General features: G+C 42.1%; 1 protein-coding gene across 5 annotated transcripts in view; it reads right to left on the bottom strand.

Moving 5' to 3' along the window:
- TENM2 (teneurin transmembrane protein 2) overlaps positions 1-24,344 on the bottom strand; it is a 1,082,146-nt gene that overhangs the window by 254,089 nt on the left and 803,713 nt on the right. For all 5 annotated transcript variants that reach the window (XM_073355925.1, XM_073355928.1, XM_073355933.1 and 2 more), the window contains one exon: positions 13,529-13,763. In XM_073355925.1, the coding sequence (XP_073212026.1) occupies positions 13,529-13,763 (235 nt within the window). The remainder of the gene's footprint in view (positions 1-13,528; positions 13,764-24,344) is intronic.

Below are 24,344 nucleotides of genomic sequence, written 5' to 3'. Positions count from 1 at the left end.
TTAAAGCAGATTACAACCTGGATCTGTCAAATCCAAAAGCATCCACTGAAACGGATTCTGCTCTGAAAAATGACACTGTAGAGTTCCATGTTTATTTGTATCTCACTGACTATGTATCAGATTAACTCAGTGTAAATATTTTGTCCATATGCCCCCGCAGAGCTGTGATGTTTGCCACTTCCCCATAGCCTGCTCCTCCTACTGCCCTCCTACACAGCAGCATTGCCTCTCCATTAACCTCTGCAGGGCTTTATTCTTCTCAATGAGCCCCACACATGGCCTGTATTGTCCCCATGCACCTTCTGGGTATATTCCCAGTACCTGCTATGCTCTTCTACTCCCCAACCACTCAGCTTTTAAAACTTGAATGTGGTAGGGAAGTACAGTGAGGGCCAAGGATGTGGGAAGCATGGTAGCTATATGTGAAAGGGCCTGGTGTCTCTGGGTGGGGTCCTGGGGAACAGGACTGTGGGGAGGTTTGGATGAAGCCTCACGCAAGCATAGGGCTTTAAGGGACAATAGGGACTTGTGTGAGATTGGAAGGAGCCATGATGAATGTATGGTGCGCGAGAGGAGCCATGATGGGTGTATGGTGGGGGAGAGGGGAATTTGAGCTACCTAAAAGGTGATGAGGAAAAAGGGGGACTTGAGTTCAGAGGGCGGCCTTGGGAAGAGAAGTAGAGGGGAGAGGAATTCTGCTCTGACAAACCACCTATTTACTGCCAGTCAGAGAAGAACTGAGCTGGCGAGGGAAACACAGAAGCACCACGGAACCCTTCATAGGTTCCTTGCACAGCTGCAGGATGCCCCCCACACCACCAATCACATCACATAACTGACCACATTTCACTTTGAAATGTCAAAAGTGGCCTCTGTGCAGGATGTTATCAGAAATGAAGTTTGTGGGGACTGTGGTTGTAAGTCAGAAGAACAAAAAGAAATGTGAGAATTTTTTTTTTAAAGCACGTTTAAATATTTCTTCAGCAAACGTTAGCAAGTATGTTACTATCTATTTATCTATATATAGATAAGAAAGATACAAATATCGGTGACACAGATACTTCATGCACAACACAATTTATATAAAACACATACTATAGGTATATACTGAGAGACACATTTGCATTTAAAAAAGGACTAAAATCCCTCCATACAGAAGTTAATTGTCCTATGAAGAATTAGTTTGTCAAAGAGAATAATTCAACCATTAAAGTATCAGATGGAGGGATTTTAGTCTTATTGTAAATGCAATCCCTCTCTCAGTATATACCTATAATATGTGTTTTATATATATTGTGTTTGAACATGAGGTACCTGTCATTCCTATTATATACCTACACAAACAGGCACCATATGCGTAAACACACACACAGAGCACTATCTCCTCTGTACATATAAACCCACGCCACTGATGCAAACAGGACAAAACTTGTGAGAACATGCTATTTTAGTATGTTTCTTGGCCTGCAGCACATAATCAATATGCAAGGAACTGCACGGTTTAGTAGCCAAGAAAATGCCATTAGGCAAGGAAACAATCATTTAGAATCAACACATAAATATTGTTATGACACTTAATATCCATTCAAGTAGATTCTGAAGCCTCTCAGCAGCAACCAAGTTTCCAGCGAAGCATTACCTAAAACCAGCACATCAGTCCTTGAAAGGCTCAGGGTTTCTTAAATGCTGGGTTCCCTAGACCCCTGAGGCAAAGCTTTTTAAAAATGCAAGTGTTAAGGCAGACTGTCATGCATGTTGCCTTAAGTACCAGAATAGCTTGTCACTGCCATCTTGAAACTCTTAACAAAGACACAGTTGGACACACAGAAGCACAGTAATTGAAAGCTGCCTGACAGGAAGGTAGTATGTTAGACTGAAAGGCAGGTGCCAGCCTTTAGGGCATCTTATTCTGTCACAGCATTAAACAGAACATAAAAGGGGCTATGTGCAGGAGGCTTCAGTTAAAAGTAACTAAAGCAGGTAGAGAAAAAGAGAACATCAGTACAGTACAATGGCTGCATTATCATCATATTGTTTAATGAGTGGCAACACTTTTTCAGGGGACAAAGTTCACATTCTAAAGCAAAACAACTGCACTGGGTGCAGGGAGGGCGAGGCGAGCCTGGATCTTAAACAGGGTACCAGTGCTATGTCTGCAGCTGGACATGTCTTCATCTAGTCAAAAAGACACCAGTAGTTTGATCCTACCCTAAGAAAGACAAGCATGAATTGCCACATATTGGAGCTTGTAAAATTAGCAACGGCACTGACTTGACACAGTATATAACGAAGTGCTTTAGTACACAGCCCTTGTTAAAAATAAAAATAATCAGTGAGAATAACTTCAGATGTGAACACACCACAATGAATTGGGTAGTAACATGCATGTGTACTTGCACTAGATAACAGAACAGGAGGACTTGTGGCACCTTAGAGACGAACAAATTTATTTTAGCATAAGCTTTCAGGAGCTACAGCTCACTTCATCGGAAGCATGCAGTGGAAAATACAGTGGGGAGATTTATATACACAGAGAACATGAAACAATGGGTGTTACCATACACACTGTAACAAGAGTGATCAGGTAAGGTGAGCTATTACCAGCAGGAGAGCGGGGGGTGGGGTGGGACACCTTTTGTAGTGATAATCAAGGTGGGCCATTTCCAGCAGTTGACAAGAACGTCTGAGGAACAGTGTGTGTATGTGGGGGGGAATAAACATGGGGAAATAGTTTTAATCTGATCCCACTGAGGGTTACCAGGGGAAACTACATCATTTGCTCAAGAAACTCCCTGAAAAAGCACAAGAACAAATCCGCACAGACACACCCCTGGAACCCCGACCAGGGGTATTCTATCTGCTACCCAAGATCCGTAAACCTGGAAATCCTGGACGCCCCATCGTCTCAGGCATTGGCACCCTGACAGCAGGATTGTCTGGCTATGTAGACTCCCTCCTCAGGCCCTACGCTACCAGCACTCCCAGCTGTCTTCAAGACACCACTGACTTCCTGAGAAAACTACAATCCATCAGTGATCTTCCTGAAAATACCATCCTAGCCACTACGGATGTAGAAGCCCTCTACACCAACATTCCACACAAAGATGGACTACAAGCCGTCACGAACACTATCCCCGATAATGTCACGGCAAACCTGGTGGCTGAACTTTGTGACTTTGTCCTCACCCATAACTATTTCACATTTGGGGACAATGTATACCTTCAAATCAGCAGCACTGCCATGGGTACCCACATGGCCCCACAGTATGCCAACATTTTTATGGCTGACTTAGAACAGTGAGTTGCGAACCAGCTGAGCAGCGAACAGCAGAGCAGCTAACAAAAGGAGTTTGCCTGGGATCTGCCTGAGAAGAGGTACGCTAAGGGGAGGCTGTGTTGGTGAGTATCTGAGTGTTTGTTGTGAGGACAGTGTGACTGTGTGCTGTGTGCTTGATTGGTTGTTTGAAAAGGGGGAGAACTGGGTGTGCTTTGTTCCAGGTGAGCCTTAAGTGGGCCTGACTGCATAAAAAACCAGTCAGTTGCGAACCAGCTGAGCAACAAACAAAAGGAGTTTGCCTGGGAGTTCGCCTGGGGAGAACCCACTGAGGCTTACATCTTGCCGGATTCTCTGAGTAATTACTACAACTCCTGAGGAAGCTCGTAGAAGGAAGGAAATATGGATGGGGGGTGTTCAGCTGTTGTGACCTGCACTGGATGTGCTATGTTTGTCTTTCTTCCACAGGACAGATGCGACTTTGTCTGTAAAAAGTGCAAGCTGGTCTCCATACTGGAAGAGAAGGTTCAAGGTCTGGAGCAACAGGTATCGACCCTGCGTTGCATAAGAGAAACTGAAGATTTCCTGGACGGATGTCAGGATAGGCTTCTATGGGCACAAGGTTCTGAAGATTCAGACAGGCTGCACATTGGGGAGAGAAGGATGGTGAAGAAATTTGGCATCATGTGACCTCCAGAAGAAAAAAGGAGAACGTCCATGTACCAGCAAGGCAGATACAGGTAAGTAACCATTTTCATGTTCTCTCCACAGGTACTAATGCGGAGAGTGGACCAGATGATACGTCTGAGGGAAGGGAGCAGAAGGAAACTCCACCGATTGGAAGGCATGGGATACACTGTCCTAGGGTTGGGGGTTCCACGACCACCGCTCCCAAGAGAAGGAGGCGGGTGGTGGTGGTCGGGGACTCTCTCCTCAGGGGAACTGAGTCATCTATCTGCCGCCCCGACCAGGAAAACCAAGAAGTCTGCTGCTTGCCAGGAGCTAAGATTCGTGATGTGACGGAGAGACTGCCGAGACTCATCAAGCCCTCAGATCGCTACCCCTTCCTGCTTCTTCACGTGGGCACCAATGATACTGCCAAGAATGACCTTGAGCAGATCACTGCGGACTACGTGGCTCTGGGAAGAAGGATAAAGGAGTTTGAGGTGCAAGTGGTGTTCTCGTCCATCCTCCCCGTGGAAGGAAAAGGCCTGGGTAGAGACCGTCGAATCGTGGAAGTCAACGAACGGCTACGCAGGTGGTGTCGGAGAGAAGGCTTTGGATTCTTTGACCATGGGATGGTGTTCCAAGAAGGAGTGCTAGGCAGAGACGGGCTCCACCTAACAAAGAGAGGGAAGAGCATCTTCGCAAGCAGGCTGGCTAACCTAGTGAGGGGGGCTTTAAACTAGGTTCACCGGTGGAAGGAGACCAAAGCCCTGAAGTAAGTGGGGGAGAGGAATACCGGGAGGAGGCACGAGCAGGAGCGCTTGAGAGGGGAGGGCTCCTGCCTCATACTGAGAAAGAGGGGTGATCAGCAGGTTACCTCAAGTGCCTATATACAAATGCACGAAGCCTGGGAAACAAGCAGGGAGAACTGGAAGTCCTGGCACAGTCAAGGAATTATGATGTGATTGGAATAACAGAGACTTGGTGGGATAACTCACATGACTGGAGTACTGTCATGGATGGATATAAGCTGTTCAGGAAGGACAGGAAGGGCAGAAAAGTTGGGGGAGTTGCACTGTATGTAAGAGAGCGGTATGACTGCTCAGAGCTCAAGTATGAAACTGCAGAAAAACCTGAGAGTCTCTGGATTAAGTTTAGAAGTGTGAGCAACAAAGGTGATGTCGTGGTGGGAGTCTACTATAGACCACCAGACCAGGGGGATGAGGTGGACGAGGCTTTCTTCTGGCAACTCGCAGAAGTTACTAGATCGCAGGCCCTGGTTCTCATGGGAGACTTCAATCACCCTGATATCTGCTGGGAGAGCAATACAGCGGTGCACAGGCAATCCAGGAAGTTTTTGGAAAATGTAGGGGACAATTTCCTGGTGCAAGTGCTGGAGGAACCAACTAGGGGCAGAGCTCTTCTTGACCTGCTGCTCACAAACTGGGAAGAATTAGTAGGGGAAGCAAAAGTGGATGGGAACCTGGGAGGCAGTGACCATGAAATGGTCGAGTTCAGGATCCTAACAGAAGGAAGAAAGGAGAGCAGCAGAATACAGACCCTGGACAAGAACATCTGAGGAACAGTGTGGGGGGGAGGGAGGAGGGAATAAACATGGGGAAATAGTTTTACTTTGTGTAATGACCCATCCACGCCCAGTCTTTATTCAAGCTTAAGTTAATTGTGTCCAGTTTGCAAATTAATGCCAATTCAGCAGTCTCTCATTGGAGTCTGTTTTTGAAGTTTTTTAGTTGAATTGCCACTTTTAGCTCTGTAATCGAGTGACCAAAGTGTTCTCTGACTGGTTTTTGAATGTTCTAATTCTTGACGTCTGATTTGTGTCCATTTATTCTTTTACGTAGAGACTGTCCAGTTTGACCAATGTACATGGCAGAGGGGCATTGCTGGCAGATGAATAAGCCTCTGATAGTGTGGCTGATGTCATTAGGGCCTGTGATGGTGTCCCCTGAATAGATATGTGGACACTGTTGGCAACGGGCTTTGTTGCAAGGATAGGTTCCTGGGTTAGTGGTTCTGTTGTGTGGTGTGTGGTTGCTGGTGAGTATTTGCTTCAGGTTGGGGGGCTGTCTGTAAGCAAGGACTGGCCAAACCCTCCACCTTCAACAGAACCCTAGTCTTTTTGCACATGCATATTTCAGTCTTTGAGGTGTGTGAGTTGAGCTCATGCTGACCTGGAGTTCCAAACTTCACCCATAATAACTTTAGCAATATTGTTTCCCCAAAAGGGCAATGCATACCATGCGCTAGTTGAGATAAGTTTGGGGAGGATTATAACCATCCTTTGAGCCTCAGATGTGGGTGCGCACACACATAAAATGTTAGAAGAACCAGATGATTTTGTAAACAGCCGATTGTGCGTGTGTGTGTGTGAATCTTTACTCAAATGACCTCAAATTTGGACCACTAACCTTACACCACACCCCAATACAGCATGACAGATTTAAAGACAATCCAAGTTCAGATGTGGATTTTAGAGCCCATAGAATTGTTGCCTTGTCAACAGCAACCAACTCTCCACCTTAACTCCAGCAGAGCTGCCACTCTGTCATAATGTTCCCTGAAGCCTATAGACAGCTCCCTGCCAACAATCCCAAATATACAGTATATAGACGTGAACATCTAACAAAATATATGCAACCCATAGAATGGAAGGAATCAGTCAAAAATATTCTTGCAATGAAGAAGAATGGGCCTAATTTCTATTGCTATTTAAGAATTTTCCTTTCTTTCTGAACTAAGCATTGCTAATTACAGTGATGCAGGCTTAATTCATAGCAATATAAATAACATCAGGCACAAGAACTAGCATTAGGGTATCATGCAATCTCAGACAAATATCCTTTCAAAGAAAATCTATAATAGCTCTTGGGTTACCCTCATTTATGAGCCATTATGCCTTTGACTGGCATCTGCAAATGGCCCAGTGTGAAGTTTCCGTAACAAAGACGACTATTACAGGGCAGGGAATGATGTAAACTTTCACTGTAAAGTGATAGTGCTCTCACTGTGTGCTCCCATAAAGAATCCCTCAAAAGTGTTTCAACCTTTAAAGTTGAAAACTGCATCTTTGGCCATATCAGAACGGTGCAAATCATATCAATGTTCAAAGTTAGCATTCTCATTATTCAATCGCATAAAAAGTACTGATTGGAGAAGCAATAAATGAACACCTCTCAACTGGAAAATGTGGAATCCCAGCACTTTTTCAAAGGAGGAGAAGACTGTCTGAAACAGACTGCAGGGAGAATAATAAAAGTTAAAGAGCATTAAACTGCAGCTTTGAGCTTAAAGGTGAAGCAGCTCAGTATTCTAGAAATGAACCTTAGAGGAAGCATCTTGATGTGCCATGGTAGCGTACTCATGTGGTTTTAGTTAAGGATATATGACTTCTTCCATTAGATACCTCAGCTACTTTAAAGAAGATGTAACAACTTATTCTGGCCTAAAATTTCACATACTCCTCTTAAGAGCAAGGTGTATGCATGCAATGACTGTAAGAAGGAAGGTTATGTGGGGAGGATGCACCAAATTTACTTAAATAATAATAATTTGAGTGATTTTTCAGTGTAAATTTAAAACTATGTATTTTACCAGTGTATATTTTTCCTTTTGCATATACGTTAAAGAGCTATGATTAAGAAAACCCAAGCTGAAACATATGCCATTTACCCATAATCCCATAAAACCAATAATGACCTAATCAAATTGGACACATTTTATTTATTTATTTTTAATAACTCAGCTCCATCCCAAACTACTCTCATAAAACAACAATAAAATAAAACAAAAAATTTAAAAAAAAACCTCACAACACTGAAATAAGACCCAAGTAGTGAAGACTGACATTTAAAAGGTATCTGCTGTACCTTCCAATGGACCACAGGATTAGTAAGGGGGGAGTGGAGACATGGGTTTCCAAAGGCCACAGCAGAGGAGAAAGGAGAGCAGTCTTATTTGGAGCAAAGGATACCGCAGATTTACATTGCAACACTCAGGTACAGCCTCCATTCGGATTTATAACTTTATTGTGTGCCTTCCATACTCAGACAAGGAGGTATATGGAATCTAAACTGATATCTGAATTTTGTGTCTCTAACATAATTTTTTCCTGTAAAATAGCTATGTTACTATTCACTTAATTGTCTTTTTCATAGCCAGAAATGTGATTGTTGGTAATGTGCATTTTGGCGTGGAGCAGAATTTATTCAAGATAACTGAAAAGCTGAAAAAGCAAGAGTTGTAAAACTCTCCTCCCTCTCAAATGCACAGCATAGGTTGTAAATGGTGACTTTGCCTATTGAGCAGGTCCAATATTGAGATTAATAAGCTGACAAGTTTCAAGGAAGACTAAGAAAACTGCAAAATTAAAGTGCATTGCAACGTGAAGAGCCAGTGGCTTGGTGGGATCAGGGCAATGCAGCAAAGTAAAGCTATAAAATAAAGACTGAACTGAAAGGGCAACATAAAGGTCTCATTCGTTTCTGCATTGGCTCTAATAAGAATTTAGAGGCCACATTAGTTTTGGAACATGGGTAAGAATTACAGACTCATTTTGAAAGTTACAGATGGATTTGGTTCTGCAGGTTATCAATTTTAGTAAAACTTACTAGAAATCATAAAAAGGAAAAAAAAATTCCTGGGTTAATATTCTTACGATGGAGTTTATCATCAAGACCTGTCAGCTATTTAATCTTAGATAGTACGAAAAATCAATCATGGAACAACTTTGCAATGATCTTAAGCACAGCAGAGTGAGAATGTTTGTTATGAAAAGCCTGTGTGTATCAATGACTTCAATTCATAACCCCCGAATATCCTATATCAGCTAAGAATACTGGCATTAGCAAACCGATCTTTTGTTTTCAAGGTGAATTTGTGTGTTGCTGGAGATTTTATTATCAAAAAAGAAAATTCAAGGATCTCTCATCTATAATTAAACTGACATGGGCTACAAGGCACACAATTGGAAAATAAGGCTGATGACAAGTCCTGTGAAATTTTATCTTGTTAATTCTGTAAGACTCCTTAGCAATCAAATGCAGTCTATATATCATGCAGATGTAAATCACATAAATATACATATGCCAATATACATATTTTCACTTTTTTTTCTCTGTTGTCCCTGTCTTGTTCCTGAAGGGTGTAGACATCTTGTATACTGAACGTGCAATCCTAAAAAACCCTTCCTTACGTAGGTAGTCACATTGACCTCTGTCATAAATATAAAGGGAAGGGTAACAACCTTCCTGTATACAGTACTATAAAATCCCTCCTGGCCAGAGGCACAATATCCTTTTACCTGTAAAGGGTTAAGAAGCTCAGGTAACCTGGCTGGCACCTGAACAGAAGGACCAATAAGGGGACAAGATACTTTCAAATTGGGGGAGGGGGGGAGGTGCGGGGTTTGTCTGTCTGTTCTGTGTGCTTGCTGGAGAGAGTTCAAGAAAGCAAGCAATCAAACTCCATTAGAATTAGTAAGTACTAGCAAGGAAATGCGTCCGTTTAGTTTTGTTTTGGCTTCTGATTTTCTCTGTGCTGAGAGGAAGGTGTATTCCTGGTTTTCTTTTTGTAACTTTAAAGTTTTTGCCGAGAGGGAAATCCCCTGTGTTTTAAATCTGATTGCCCTGTGGGATTAGCTTCCCTTCTAATTTTACAGAGGTGCTTCTTTTACCAGTTTTCTTTCTAATAAAGTTCTGCTTCTTTTAAGAGCCTGACTGATTTCTCTATTGTCCTAAGACCTAGGGGCTTGGGTCTGTGATCACTTTGTAACCAACTGGTTAGGATATTATTCTCAAGCCTCCCCAGGAAAGGGGGTGTAAGGGCTTGGGGGGATATTTTGGGGGAATAGGAACTCCAAGTGGTCCTTTCCCTGATTCTTTGTTAAATCACTTGGTGGTGGCAGCGTACCCTCCAAGGACAAAGAGTTTGTGCCTTAGGGAAGTTTTACCCAAAGCAGGTAGAAATAAGCATAGGGGGTCTTTCATGCAGGTCCCCACATCTGTACCCTAGAGTTCAGAGTGGGAAAGGAACCCTGACAACCTCAAAAAAAAAACAAGCAAGGATTAACTGTGCTAAGGTTGCAGGATTGTGTACCCTAGACAACAAATATGGTTTAGTGGTTACAGCAGAGAATTGGGATCGCATTTTGTCTTCCTTGCTCTGCCACTCATCGCTGACATCTAACACTCTACGAATAACATCCCTTGGGCTCTTATATCATGACCAATATGAATTCAGAAAATACACTATGGAATTTCCCCCAGGTATGTAGTGGTTGGTAAATTGGAGAATTTAAAACTTGGTTCATCATGGTTATGTGTTCCAAGTATTTTGTGTATTGAAGAACAACAGTCTACTTTCTAGAAGAGTTCTTAAATAGACGGACACTATCTCCCTTTGCATTTTAGCCTCAGACAGTGAATTTCCTGGCAGGATCAGGCCATCCCAAAGAGGACTCGAGTTTTTATCTAGACAGTTCTCAGTAATAGATGCTAGTTCCACTTTACTATGTAAGATCAAGTTCCACATAGTAGCAGATTTATTCTCAACAGATCTGGCACTTAAGAATAGTATCTTGGCAGTTGGTCAAAAATATTCTTATCTGTTACAGCTTTCTTAGTAAAAGAAATCGGCACCAGAGCCATCATCTTCAATTTTCTATTTGGTCACCTGAAACTTCTGATAACCCTCACTTCCCTCTGGCTTTTGTGCTCAGCTCCTCCACAGCATCCCTGGCCCATATCAGAGTCTTAGCAGGGCAGAATAATATGAAGTAGAGGTACAGTATGTATTTAGTGAGTCCCATAATAGGTCAAAATCTACAGAGTATAAAATATTCCTTGGACCCTGAAATGGCAAATATTGAAGCCAAGCTCCTGATAATATATAAAAACAAAGTTAGATGTGTTCCTTTTTATCCTCCACATCAACTGCCTGGTTTTGCCCTCAGGTCTAATTGTGTCACTGTCACAAAGCTAACAGGAGCAGCGTGAGCATAACTGAAGGTAGACCTGCTCCCCAACTCTCCAATACTAGTCTTTTCCAGAACAAATCATTGCAGTATAGCTACTCTGACTAATGGACCATAACAGCTCCATGCTCTAGATTCAGCATAAAACCAAACCAAACTACACTCATTCCCAGGCAGTTTATGTAGCCACTGCCATTTATTTGATTGATTCAAGTCTAAGTCCAGCAATAACGACTGACCTCTAGAGCACCACAGAAAGAACCCAATCTTAAACCAATCTCTAGCTATTAGAGAGCAGGACAAGACCATAGAGAAGGAGGAATAGGGGCTGATTATCTCACATCTGCCTACTGCCTTCAGCTGAACCATTTGGTACTGGCCACAGCCAGAGACTGAAGAAGATGGACTTTGGCCTGATCCAGTATGGCAATTCCTGTATTCTTAGAAAGGTTCCAGTTCATGTCAAATCCCAACAGCCATGGCTGCCCTTCAAACCAAAACCACGAATGAGTGACACCATGTGGAAAACAATCCAACTTCTCAACCAATAATTAACCTTTGCAAACATGGGTGTGCAAGTACATCCCACCACCAATCCACTTTCCCATCTGCTCCATTCTCTTACTTCATAGCATTACTGTAGTGAGGCAGAATGGCCTCCCTCCGACCTGGAGAGCAAGAAACCACTACACTCCCCGTGGTGAGCGGAGCTAAATCCGCCCCACCCCACCCCTCCAGTAGTCCTGGGGCAGGACAGGAAGTATAAAATGAGAGCCCTGCAGCTCAGCTGGTGCTGGAGACTAGCAGGGCAGACTTCTCTTCCAGGATCCCTGACTTGGCCCTAAGTGGAGCTATGCCCTGCAGTCGGAGAAGGCAGACAAGTGCCCCGAGGAGCTGTGGGGACTACTGGCTGCCGAGTAACCAGAGGGGACAGAGGACCTTTGGACTATGGAGCCCCCCTACACCCAGGCTGTGGTAGAGAGTGATCAAGGGGAACCAGATTTTAGTCCAGGTTTTGCTGCCAGAGAGTGAGTCAGCGTGTTTTGGCAGGATCCCCACTGACCCAGTGGCAGGATTCCCTGGAACTGTTAGGGCCCTGGACTGGGAGTAGGGTGAGCCCAGGTCCCCTTACTGCCAACCCCATCCCCAGGGTGGCAGCCCACCTACCTTAGGCCAGCCAGGAAGCTGGGCCATAGACAGCTTGCTGTCTGCCCCTGGCAGAAGACTCTTGGCTAAAGACTGCTTGGGCTCTGCCCCGCCCATAGGGCCAGAGCTTCCTTATAGACTGCCACGATAGACTGTTAATTGCTGTCTGTCCCAGGCAGAAGGCTGTGGGCTAAAGACTGTTTGCACTCTGCCCCCTCCACCCCAGAGGGCCAGAGCTTCCCCATAGACTGATTACTACCCGCCTGTAGTGAGGTGGAGTGGCCTCCCTCCCCATTTGAGAGTGAGGGACACTACAATTATGTTTACCAAAATGTTTAAAGTACAATAACTTTCTAATCTATTCTTATGGGCACCCACAACTGCAGATACAAGACACTTGCTCTATGACACCCTCAAATAAGTCCTGTATGTTTCAATAACCAGCCTGCCCACTCGAAAGATAGGAGTGGGCAGAAAGAGCAGTGGGTTGGTGCCAGTGAACAGATGTATCACCACAGTTGCAAGTTCTAATTTCCATGAGACCAGCTTTGCCAGTGTTTCTGATATTTAAAGCACAAGTTACAATTAAGATAAAAAAAAATGACAATGAAACTGAATGTTTAGAAATGCAATATGTCAGAAAATGTCTTTTTGTATTGATTTATTTTGGCGATCGTAAGTGTTGCACTTTTTTTTTCTTTTATACATAACTGTGTGCCCCACAGGCATCAAGCTGATAGTGTGCACGGGAGGGATTAAAGTGAGTCTGCATGTTGGATTAAATATAAATTAAAATTATACTTCTGTCAACCTTGAATCAGGGATTGTTTCTAAAGGTCTCCCAAAACACTAAATTTCAAATGAGTCTTCATTTATTACTTCAGGATAGGCCAAATGCATAATTTATCAGTGACAGTCAATATACTCTTATAAGTTCCCCCTGAGCTTTGGAGTAAAAATATGTTATGCTAATTCTATTAGTTAGGTACACAAGAGCTGTCTGAATGAATAAACAAATATTAAAATAAGAGACAAACAAAGAGATGTCTAGCTGTCCATTTATCAATGCCAAATGAATAACAGCTATTCTAAACTAAATATATATTTTTATGTTGTGTTAGGTAAAAGATGAATTGACATAATGTTAATAAAATATATTTCTTTTCTTTTAACCAAATTCATATGTATTTTCTTAGCTGTTCTTTTTCAATGCAGTTGATTTTATACATGTTTATGTAACACTGCAGTACTTTCAGTATAAGGCAGCTTCAGTTTCCAAGTCTCAATTAACCAAAAATCCCTGCTATCCGAAACCTGTACTGTAAATTCCCTCAATCGTATGAAATCTCATTTATCCAATCTTATTCAACGTCCCCATGACATTCAGATAATTGAGACTATACGGTGTATTTTTAGTGCAGTCCTACTGAAGACCATTCCTTGCGACCTACCTGGTCTCAAGTGGAACATTACTATTGAGTACCCAGCTGTCTTGAAGTTGCACAGACTCAGGAGTAGTGGCCAAGTCATTTGGTGCAGGAGCTGGTGCATGGATCTGGTTCCGCCGATTTGTGAGAGAGTTCCTATTGAGGGAGTTGGCAGAGGAGTGATGATGAGACAGTGTATGATTGTGAGGAGGTGGGAGAGGTGGTCTCAGTGTTGACTGGCTGTGGTGATTCGAAGGGCCTGCAAGAAAAAAGAGAAATATCATCAACATCTGTTGATGGCAGATTTTTTTGCCCCATAGCTTCAACAAGCCTTAGGCCTTTTGAAAATTTACCCCTTACAGCATAGTTGCAGTTAGATAAATGATGATAAAATGACACTGGGAGTTCCATACTTAATATCTCCTAAAAACCCCCAGGGCAAGGGTCTGATTCTTCTTTCACTTATGCTGGTTTTCTACCAGTACAGGGAGAAGAGATCAGGCCCCAAATATGTACACTTTACAATGAAAAAGATGGGCCAAATCCTTCATGTACTTCAATGGGATCAGGCTTTGGCCCAATTTTTCTAACTGGCAGTACCACAAACCCTGTGTGAAATCTGAACATTATGCTGCTGTTCCTCCTTCTCTCACTGCAATGTGGCTAACAATGTCATTGACGATGCATGGGGGGGGGGGGGGAATAAATCTAGTTCATTCTCCCAGGACTGAGATGGCTTTGCCTTGATAATGGGAATAAAAACTTGTTTTAGTCAGTAAGTAAGCAGATAAAATTCAAAAATATACAGGAAGACAATATAATGGCCGAGAAAGTATCATTTCAATAGAGTCACTTTTCTAACAATAAACACATAATGGTAAACAAGCTTATTTAATGAAATTCCATATGTTCTGGCAATTTTAAAATTTTAATAAAACTAATGAAAGAGATGAAAAATACAAGTTAATCCACAAGTAAGTGGAGTAACTGCATGTCTTAATCATTACATTAATTTGTAGTTTTCTAGTGAATAATAATTAGAAAAAGTAAAATTAGCAAAATTACAATTATATTGATGTATGTTTGTTTTTAGACTTTATGAAGCACATTGTGGATTTAATGACTCAAACAATAAAATAAAACATCACTGGGGAAAATGTTTACAGCAGATTGATCTATTTTCACGCGGAACTATGAAGTATGGCAAAAAGACTCTTCTCAATTAATTGTAAATTAATTAAGTGCAACATTTTCAAACTTGGGTACCTAAAGTTAAACTCCTCGATAAGTGACTTGTTTTCCAGAGGTTCTCATCACCTGTTCAAAGGCTGCTAAGCATTTCTGAAAATCAGAAGTAGCCAGAAGCCTAAATATGGATTTGAGGGCTTCATTTTAGGCATTTAAGTTTGGAAATTATGACCAGAACAGACTGCCTATTCAAAGACAGAATCTGGCCAATGGTGTGCAGTTATGCAAGGGAGAGAGGGTACAAAGGACCCTCTCTCCATGATCACCTTGTACAGGTGACATCCAGAATCCTGCAGCTTGAGGCCTTTTTGTGCAAGAGGGAATGCTGCTACCACCACCAATGGCACAAGGCAACCCAAAGGTGACAGTGGTAGATTCATGCTTCTTCCCTCCTTCCTTTCCACCTTACAGAGTGCATTCTGCTATAGAGTGCAAAGTGACCGCTCCTGATTGGATTCTCCAAGCACCCTGCCTGCCACACAAGAACCACCTCACTCAAGATAGCATAATTAGGGGAGCGGTGGGGAATATTGTCCTTTGGAGAGAAATGTTGATTTTCCTAAGTATTTTTGCGGCCCTTAGAGACCACAGTGATGGGCAGATGAGACAGAAACAAACGGGTAGGTTTTATTGTGACTACTTGCATAAGCAAAAATTGCCCTATGAGGAGACTCTCTAAAAAGTGAATGATAACAGAAAGAAATCCTATACTTCACATGGTACGGTAAGCTGCTGGATAGTGTCTCTTAAGAAATGGAAATAGCATATCCTAAATAGCATATAGCATATCTTCTCATTTTTATTCTAACAGAATGTCTATTACTTTGGACAAGTGCATCCTTGCAGTTCATCACATGTGCTCTCTTCCCTATTAATTCTGCCCTACATATTTTTAAAATGCTTCATCCTTCCTGTACTAGTCTGAAGAAGGTGGTTTAACTTAACATACTATTATACATCAAATGCTTAATCTACACATTGTGCTCTAGGTACTTGTACACTTCTTGGAAAGGGGACAGAGTCAGACTAAGCAGGAAGGCAATGTGTTTGGATAATATCCAAGTACAGATGAGCCCAGTGGAACTATTTTCCCAAAGTCTGAATTTTGGCATTGAACAAAACACATTAATTTGGATTTCAGTAAATGGATTTTTGTGAGTGATAAAATGCAAATTTGAGCACTTATGTATTAAAAGTTACTTCAGGAAGTCCAATGTTTCATATGTTCTGCAATCAACCTATTTTCTGAAGCAGCATCTCTTTTTCATATACTAATCTATGTACTTTCTCAACAATATCTCATAATACTGTCGGTCTAGTTCACACCTATAAAAGGAAACAAAGTTAATACCTTCTTTTTGGTGTGTGCTAGTTTTAAATGACTAAGTATATTTTAGATATGTTATTAGATGGTACATTCATAATGACTCAGATTCATGAAAGTACTTAAGAACACGCTTAAATCTATCTCTAGTCAGGACAGCACTTAAACATATGTTTAGCTTTAAGTATGTGCTCAGGTCCCATTGACTTCATCAAACACTTAACTGCTTGTCTGAAAATGAATGGACTTCATCACTTAAACTAAACAATTCCCTTAGTTTTGTGTGGCAGGGGAGGATAAACATGGAAAAGATATATTGTAACTATGTATAGTGTTTTGCTGTAAAGTTCAGTTTTGAGACATACAGCCTTGCCAGCTGCAACAGAGAATCTCTCTATGAACCTTGCAAATTTTCAGCCACAATATTAGACGCTGTTTTTTAAAAAAAAATCAGTCAATAGTAAAGTCAATACATTAATACTAATAAAAAACATTTCTACAAGACTGCAAGATTAAGGAGGCAGTAGGTTAAGTTCAAGTTCCCAAGAATACATTTAATTTAGTTCAAGTATATTATTTAAATACAAAACTATATACAGGAATTGACTAGATTAAATCTCAAAACATTTTTATATCAAATCAAGAACATTGTAACACACAGTACAGAACAATCAAATAAGTAACTAAACTAAACGTGTATTTGTAAATGTCCTGGAAAGAAGGACTTGCTTTTTCATAGAGCTAGACCCAAACTGGACTCAGGGTTTTGAACACCCCAGAACTTTGCAGAGATTCAAAATATGCATTTGGAAATAAACGTCTCCTTTTATATACTTTTACTGTATAGGCACCTTGGCTGAAGCTAGTAGTAACCACAGCAACAACAGCTGTGACTTTCTTAGTCTTGGAACTTCAAGGAGGGGTATCACTCTTCATGTAATCAAGAATCAGCAGCTTGAAGGATTGGTACACTGTGTCTTTCAATATGTGATGCTCAGTGGTTTCTTGCTATTGCCACAGCAGTTGGAAGCCTAAAGATGATAAATAACTTGATGCGCTACAAATAACTTTGTGTAGTAGGAAAGGATTTTTTTTTTAAATACAGCAGCTACAAATATATTGGTTTGCTCTGGAAAAAGAAAAGCTGTGGGAATTATGCCCTTCCTCAAATATTACATCAATTAGGAGGTTTATGTACTATTTAATCTCAGGTGTTTTGACGGTGGCAGGGGAAGGGTTGTTTTGATCATCTTGATCGATTGGTCCTTCAGCCTCATATAGATTGCGCTGATCACAACATGTCCTCCATTCTTCTTATATCCTGGCCTTCCTTCTCCATGTGCGGCCATGTCCTTTCACGATAAAAATCTTCCCATCTCTTTGGAGGTCAGCCAAGTAGTCGTTTCAGTTCCTGTGGGTACCAGTTGGCGACAGCTGGAGTCCATCGATTGTCAGTGAGCGTCGCTATATGCCCGGCCCATCGCATTTTTTTTCCATTGCCCTCTCCGTGACAGATAGTTGATGCTCCTCTGTCTTCGTCAGCGCCCATGTTTCACTGCCATACAACATTGCCAGCAGTACCGTTGAGTTGAAGAGGCTGGCTTGTGTTGGCTTGTTGATTTTTCCTTGGAGGACATCCTTGATAGAATGGAATGTGCACCAACCTGCTTTCTTTCTTCGCGAGAGTTCACCCTCCTGATCATGGCACATGTTAATTTCTTCGTCTAAATAGACATATTGCTCAACTTCTTCTATTTGTTCTCCCTTGATTGTTATTTGGGCTTTTAGCGAGGTATAAGACCGCATACATTTCATTTTGCAACGGTTAATTTTCAGTCTGACTTGACTGCTTTTTGTGTTGAATTCTCGCAGCATTTTCTGTAGTTTGATAGTATTTTCGGCCATCAACATAATATCGTTCACGAATATGAGATGGTTTAACTGCTCTCAGTTGATGTTGATTCCACTCTTCCAATTCATCCACTTCATTATCATTTCGAGGCAGGCTGTGAAGAGTTTTGGTGAAATTGTGTCTCCTTGTTTCACACTTGGTGGGAGTTCAGTTGACGAGAGGCTAAGAATCTCAGGGACCAGAAAAAGGACTGCCCTCTGAGTGTGCACTGCAGGACACTGATGAGAGACAATTCGATCAACCATTTAATGGAGGAGAAGGCAAGGACAGCCTGCGACATCCTTGGTCTCTGCAAAACACGACAAAGGAAGGAGACGAAAGTACTATCATGTTGGGAAAAGGAGAAGATGTGAGAACCGTTGGAGGAATCGGCTTCATCAACAAGGAATGGTCTTAAAAATCATCTCCTGCAAGTTCAAGTCATTGCACATCGTAGTGCTACACCTCCAACTGAACAAGAACAGCACCTTCAAGATTATTCAGATCTATGCTACCACAAGCACAAGTGAAGATGACGATGTGGAAGAATTCTATGAGGAGCTTGAGGAAACCCTTACTCAAAAATCCACATATACGATCACAATGGGAGATTTCAATGCCAAAGCTGGAAAATGGAAAGAAGGTGAAAAGTTCATTGGAAGATATAGCATTGGTGAATGGAATCCATGAGGAGAGCGACTGGCAACTCTGGCGGAGACTAAAGAAATGTTCATTGGTAACACCTGGTTTAAGAAGAAGGCCAAGAGGAGGTGGACATGGATTGCGCCCAATGTGAAGAATAAGAACGACTATATTGTGATCAATAAGCAGCGCACTGTACAAGACATCTCAGTAGTACTATCATTTAAAACTGGTAGTGACCATTGCTCAGAGCACGGCTCAACTTGAACAAAAAGGTGGAGAAGAAAGCACTACAGATGGCATATCAGAGACAGAGGCCAAAAATATTTGATGAGGCAATCTTGAAAGCGAACATTTCCAAGGAAGTCTGGAGTCTTATAGATAACTGCGATGAGGATTATAAAAACTTCACTGATAAATTGAGGCAATGCGTGAAATTAGCCAAGAAAGAAAGACTGAAAAAAGCGAAGGGAAGAATCTCAGAGGAAACACAAAACTTGCTACAGAAGCAGAGGAATATGAAGCGAAATGACAAACTTGAGTACTCCTTCCTCTGTAAGTTGATAAGAAGAAGACTAAAAGGAGGACTTCAAGACGTACCGAAATGAAAGGCTCTTAAAGACGACTGAAGATTGCAGAAGCCTCAAAAAATGCAAAAGGTAATTGACACTGTACAGTTCAACAATAATGGCACAGAAGAACAGGGATGGAAAATGAGCAACTGACAGAACAGGGATGGACGCGGTCTGCAAAGATTTCTGCACTGAACTGTGCGCGTCTCAGACGAATGTCCCAGTACAACACTTCAAAAGACCAACAAGCATGTACTCCCAGTCCTTGTCACCGAAGTTTGACATGCAGTTCACCAAATGAAGGAAGGAAAAGCCCCAGGTAAAGATGGAATGACAATCGAAATAAGAGCTGGAGGCCAAGACCTCTGGGAAACCTTTGCTCAGAGGTTTAGCCATTACTTGAAAATGCAGAAGATTTAGAAGAGTCCAACACCATTCTGGTGTACAAGAAGGGTGGCTGGGAAGGTCTAAAGAACTATCGTCCAATATGCCTGCTCTCACATATTTACAAGCTGTTCACCAAAATAATAACAAACCGACTCTCACAGATTCTGGACAAGCAGCAGCTGAGAGAGCAGGCAGCCTTTCAAAGGAATTTCAGCACAATGGACCATATTTTCACTATAAACCAGCCTATTGGAATGCTCAAGGGAATGCAAATTCCCTTTATGTATTGCCTTAATCAACTACGAAAAAGCATTCGACAGCGTAGAGATCAATGCAGTGTTGAAAGCTCTTGCACAGCTGGGCATTGACACAAACTATATCAAACCATTAAAGGAAGCCAATTCTGACGGCACTACAGGTATAACTTTATTTTATACCCCTCTTCGCATCCCAGTTAAGGGTTGTTTTAAATAACAAAAAACCTTGGAGAGCTGGACATACAAAATGAAATGTAAAACAGCTTTCTTGTCTTTGGACCTGAGTTTCAGATGTGAACAAACATCCACAATTCCTATAAATTGTAGTAGCTGCCATGGGTGTTGAACATTTCTAAAAATCTAACTTTAAAGTGGGGATATGATCCTTCAAGAAACATTGTTGGCATCCAAGATTCAGTACACCATCTATCTACAACTTTGCCTTTGGAGACTGAGGGGAATGGGCAAGTTTGCATTCCACTTTATGAATAGTAAGTACCCCAATCTTACTTGTGTTCTAATTAACAGAGAGGGTGTGACTGAAGTCACTAGGAGTCTTCCAATTGACTTCACTGGGCTTTGGAACAGACCCTCAAAGAGGAAATTTAGGAATAACGTTGCTTTGTTTATTTCCACATTAGATAACACAATTAGAAACCTGGACTATTTATGGTTAAGCTACATCATTGGTCTAAAATTAAATCCATCTTCAAACCTGTAGAGTACCTGCACAGCTCACAATCACTGCTGCAGTAGCAGCAGCTGCTCTCCATACTCCTATATGCATAGGGAGGGCGCAGGGGGCTTTCTAGGCACAATTTACTGAGCAGCTGGCCATTCCCCCACCACTCTCAAATCATACGTGCCAGGAGGATTGCTGTGGAGACTGTTCAGTGGTGGGTAAAGAGAGTGCAGTGCTCCCTTGGAGAAACTGCTCTCTCATAGCATCATCATGAGAGTTCTAATGCAGCATTTGCAAATGTGCCCTGGTGATAATAAACCTGCTACTGGATTTCACAAAGTGATACAGTTACAATGATAATGCTATGTATGTTTTCATGGGTACACACAACTCTTTGGGTTCCAAACATCACCTCCTGCCTGTATACCATATAACATGAGACAGCCATCCTACTCCTGCTCTGACATTATCAAATCCCTTTCCAAGCACTGAGACTCACTGGCCCATGAACTGTATAAATTTGCAAAAACCATGCAACACAGGGATTTGAGAGATAGGCAACTTAATCTGCCACCTCAAAGCTCTACTTAAAATCCTGCTAGAATCAGGAGAAATATCACCGAACACAGTCAAATTACAGAGCAGTCTTTTTTCTGGATCAAAGTTCCATACCAACAGAGCCCCTGAAAAGCCATATGGGTTGCACCTTACTCATGTTCCATTGCTCTTTGCTCCTATGATTATATATGAGCATTTGAGAGTCAGGAAACAATCTCCTCACAGACACATAACCTAATCCTCTGCACAGGACTCTTTAAACAATCCCCTTATACAGTAGTGCCTCCAAATGAATAAGTACATAATTGTCTTCTAACCAATATTTAATACTAAATGCACAGTAAGATAGTAAAACTGATGCAGAGGGTTTCAGTCTCTGTCGGCCAGGATTAGAACTCATGAATTTCTAGTTCTGTGCTCAGACAGCTTTACCATACTGCTTCTCTAAAGAAAGGAACTGCCATACCAAAACATCTAATTCAGTATTCTGTACTAAACACTGGATTCCTCATAGGAATCCATTAATGCATCTTATTATGTAGTACGTTATCACTCTGGACCAGTGATCCCAATGACCAGTTTATACCCTGAAGCATAAGCATTAATACCCTTGTACATTTTTTAGCTAGTACTGCAGGTTTGATTCTTATTTATAGCTCTAGCTAATCCTATTGTTTCTTTTCTATTTTTTTTTAAAATTTCCCATGCTATTTGGCACAAGGCTGAAGTTTAAACACAATGTGAGGACAATCTGCATGCTCTGAAAATGTTATTAACATGTGCTATTAAAAAAAGCAGATCTGTCTGACACCCAGAGATGTCATGAATGCTCATTTCTTGTACTTTAAACCATTTGCCATTTGCCTTTATTTCCATTGTTATTACAGCATTCTGAGGCAGAAAAGATGGAATGAGCACTGTACAATCCACACTGAAAATTCACTCAAAGTGTGGTGCAACTTATGAGCCACTACTTAGATTGGAAGCTTCAAATGGCTGAGAATGTCTTTTTGTTCTGTGTTTGTACAGCACCTAGCACTCTGGGGCCCTGGTCCATGACTAGTGCTCCTAGGCACTGTGATAATACAAATAAATAACAACAACAATATATCAGCTTCCACTTGTGGACTATAGCCATTATTAATTATTTATTTGTATTACAACTGTTCCTGCCCCAAAGGGCTTACAGTCTAAATATAACACAAAAGACTGACACACAAAGAAAGGGATCTGGGCTGCGTTTAGGAAGGACTTTGGTTACTAGAGCCTCGTAAGATTAATGGTTGACCTCCAGTAAAGTTTTTAGCATATATATTAGAATTTTCATTTGGGTTTTTCTCTGTAATACTTTTACTCTAAGAATGTTTTGCTTTGTTAAGGCTGGTTGGTAATTGGTATACAGTGTTATAAGCCCCTAGAGAAAGGTTAACCACAGGTGGACCCCAATCAGAGCTGCTATGGAAATCATACTAAGGTGCAGAGGGACTGCAAGCTTAAACCCCTGGTTTGGAGGGAACGAGATCCAGGTCTCCACACAAAAGAAGAGACAGCTGTGAGCCTGAGCCCTAACACTGGCAACCTCCAGGAAGACCAGGAGATGGGCCAAAGAGTCAGTTAACTCTGAAACTGTGACATGTGGTATCTGAGATATTCTAAGTATAAGGAAATACTGAGCTATGAAATAACTACAATATCTCAGAGACCATTGTATGGTATATGAACTAGGTAAAATGTTGGCTTATTAATTAATGGAAAGCAGTGCATTATTTTTAATAATAATATTTCACTGGTATGACACCTGTCCTGTGAGATTCTAAAAGTGATTCATTAAGTAACACAAATGTATTAGCCCCATTTTACACATGAAGAAAGTGAGGCATAGAAGTTAAGTGATTACTCTCAGTGACAGGAACAGCTCCTAGCCTGAGTGCCCTGATTCCTACTTCCATGGACTAAGTACAAGCTTGCTGTTCATGTCTACTCACCCAAAGAGATATGGTATATACAGGAAGCCAGCCTCACCTTATTAGAGAGAAGGGATGCAGCTTTTCAATAATGTAAGATATAATAGTGGGTATAAAATACTCTTTAGAGATGCTGCATGGTGTTCTTACTTTATTTTAACTCAGCTGGTGTGGTTCTGGTCCCAGTTAGAGGAATGATATGAGAATACAGAGGTAAGAGAAGAAAGCATATCTATATCTTGTAAAATAACGTATTTCATCTGCACAGAGTGTTTTTTTCACAGAGGTCTTCACAACTGTAGATGGTGGGAATTACACCACTACTGAAATGGAGAACAGGGTAGCAGCCAAGCAGGAAACTGAATCAATGCCCCGCACAACATGTTGTGAAAAAGGAATGTTGGCCAAGGACCTTGGGTGAAACGGTATTCTCTTATAAAAAGAACGATGACACCTTGCAGAACAGACAGGCCCTTGGTTTTGAAGATCTCCTCTGAAAAATTACCTTCTTGCCTCCCAGCACATTGCATGGCACTTAGTTTACCTGCAGAGGCTGAGTGAAGGAAAGACTGAGTTAATATTGCTGGGATTTAAACTGGTGGCTCCAGGAACTATAGGTACTCTATTTCAAAAGTTAATGCTTAGAGTATGGTGCCACTATGGATAGGTTGAATGAACTATCATATTACACCACATACAAATTATGGCTTCGCCCATACATCTATGTTGTACAGCAGGAAAATACAGTGTTGCGTCCTTTCTATCTCTCTCCCAAAGTAGATACTCTATAAACAGGGATGGACAAACTTTTTGGCCTGAGGGCCACATTGGGGTTCTGAAACTGTATGAAGGGCCTGGTAGGGAAGGCTGTGCCTCCCCAAACAGCCCGCCCCTATCCTCCCCCTCCCACTTCCTGCCCCCTGACTGCCCTCCTCAGAACCCCCAACCCATCCAACCCCCCTGCTCCCTGTCCCCGACCCCTATCCACATCCCCGCCCCCTGACAGCCCCCCCCGGGACTCCCACACCTATCCAACCGCCCCTTGCTCCCTGTCCCCTGGCTGTCCCCCAGGATCCCCTGCCTCTTATCCAACCCCCCACACCGCTCCCTTACCATGCTGCTTAGAGCACCAGGACTGGCAGCCCCACCGCTTGGCTGGAGCCAGCCACGCCACCACGCAGTCTACCGCACAGGGGCAGGCTGGAAACTCTCGCAGCCATGCTGCCCGGCAGGAGCTTACAGTCACGCTGCCCAGAGTGCTGGCGGCACGGCAAACTGACATTGCGGGAGAGGTGGGACAGCAGTGAAGGCACTC

This window comes from Lepidochelys kempii, chromosome 8 (genome assembly GCF_965140285.1).
Source record: "Lepidochelys kempii isolate rLepKem1 chromosome 8, rLepKem1.hap1, whole genome shotgun sequence".
Lineage (NCBI taxonomy): Eukaryota > Metazoa > Chordata > Testudines > Cheloniidae > Lepidochelys > Lepidochelys kempii.
The sequence above is the reverse complement of the archived record's forward strand: the minus strand, read 5'-3'. Positions and strand labels throughout refer to the sequence as shown.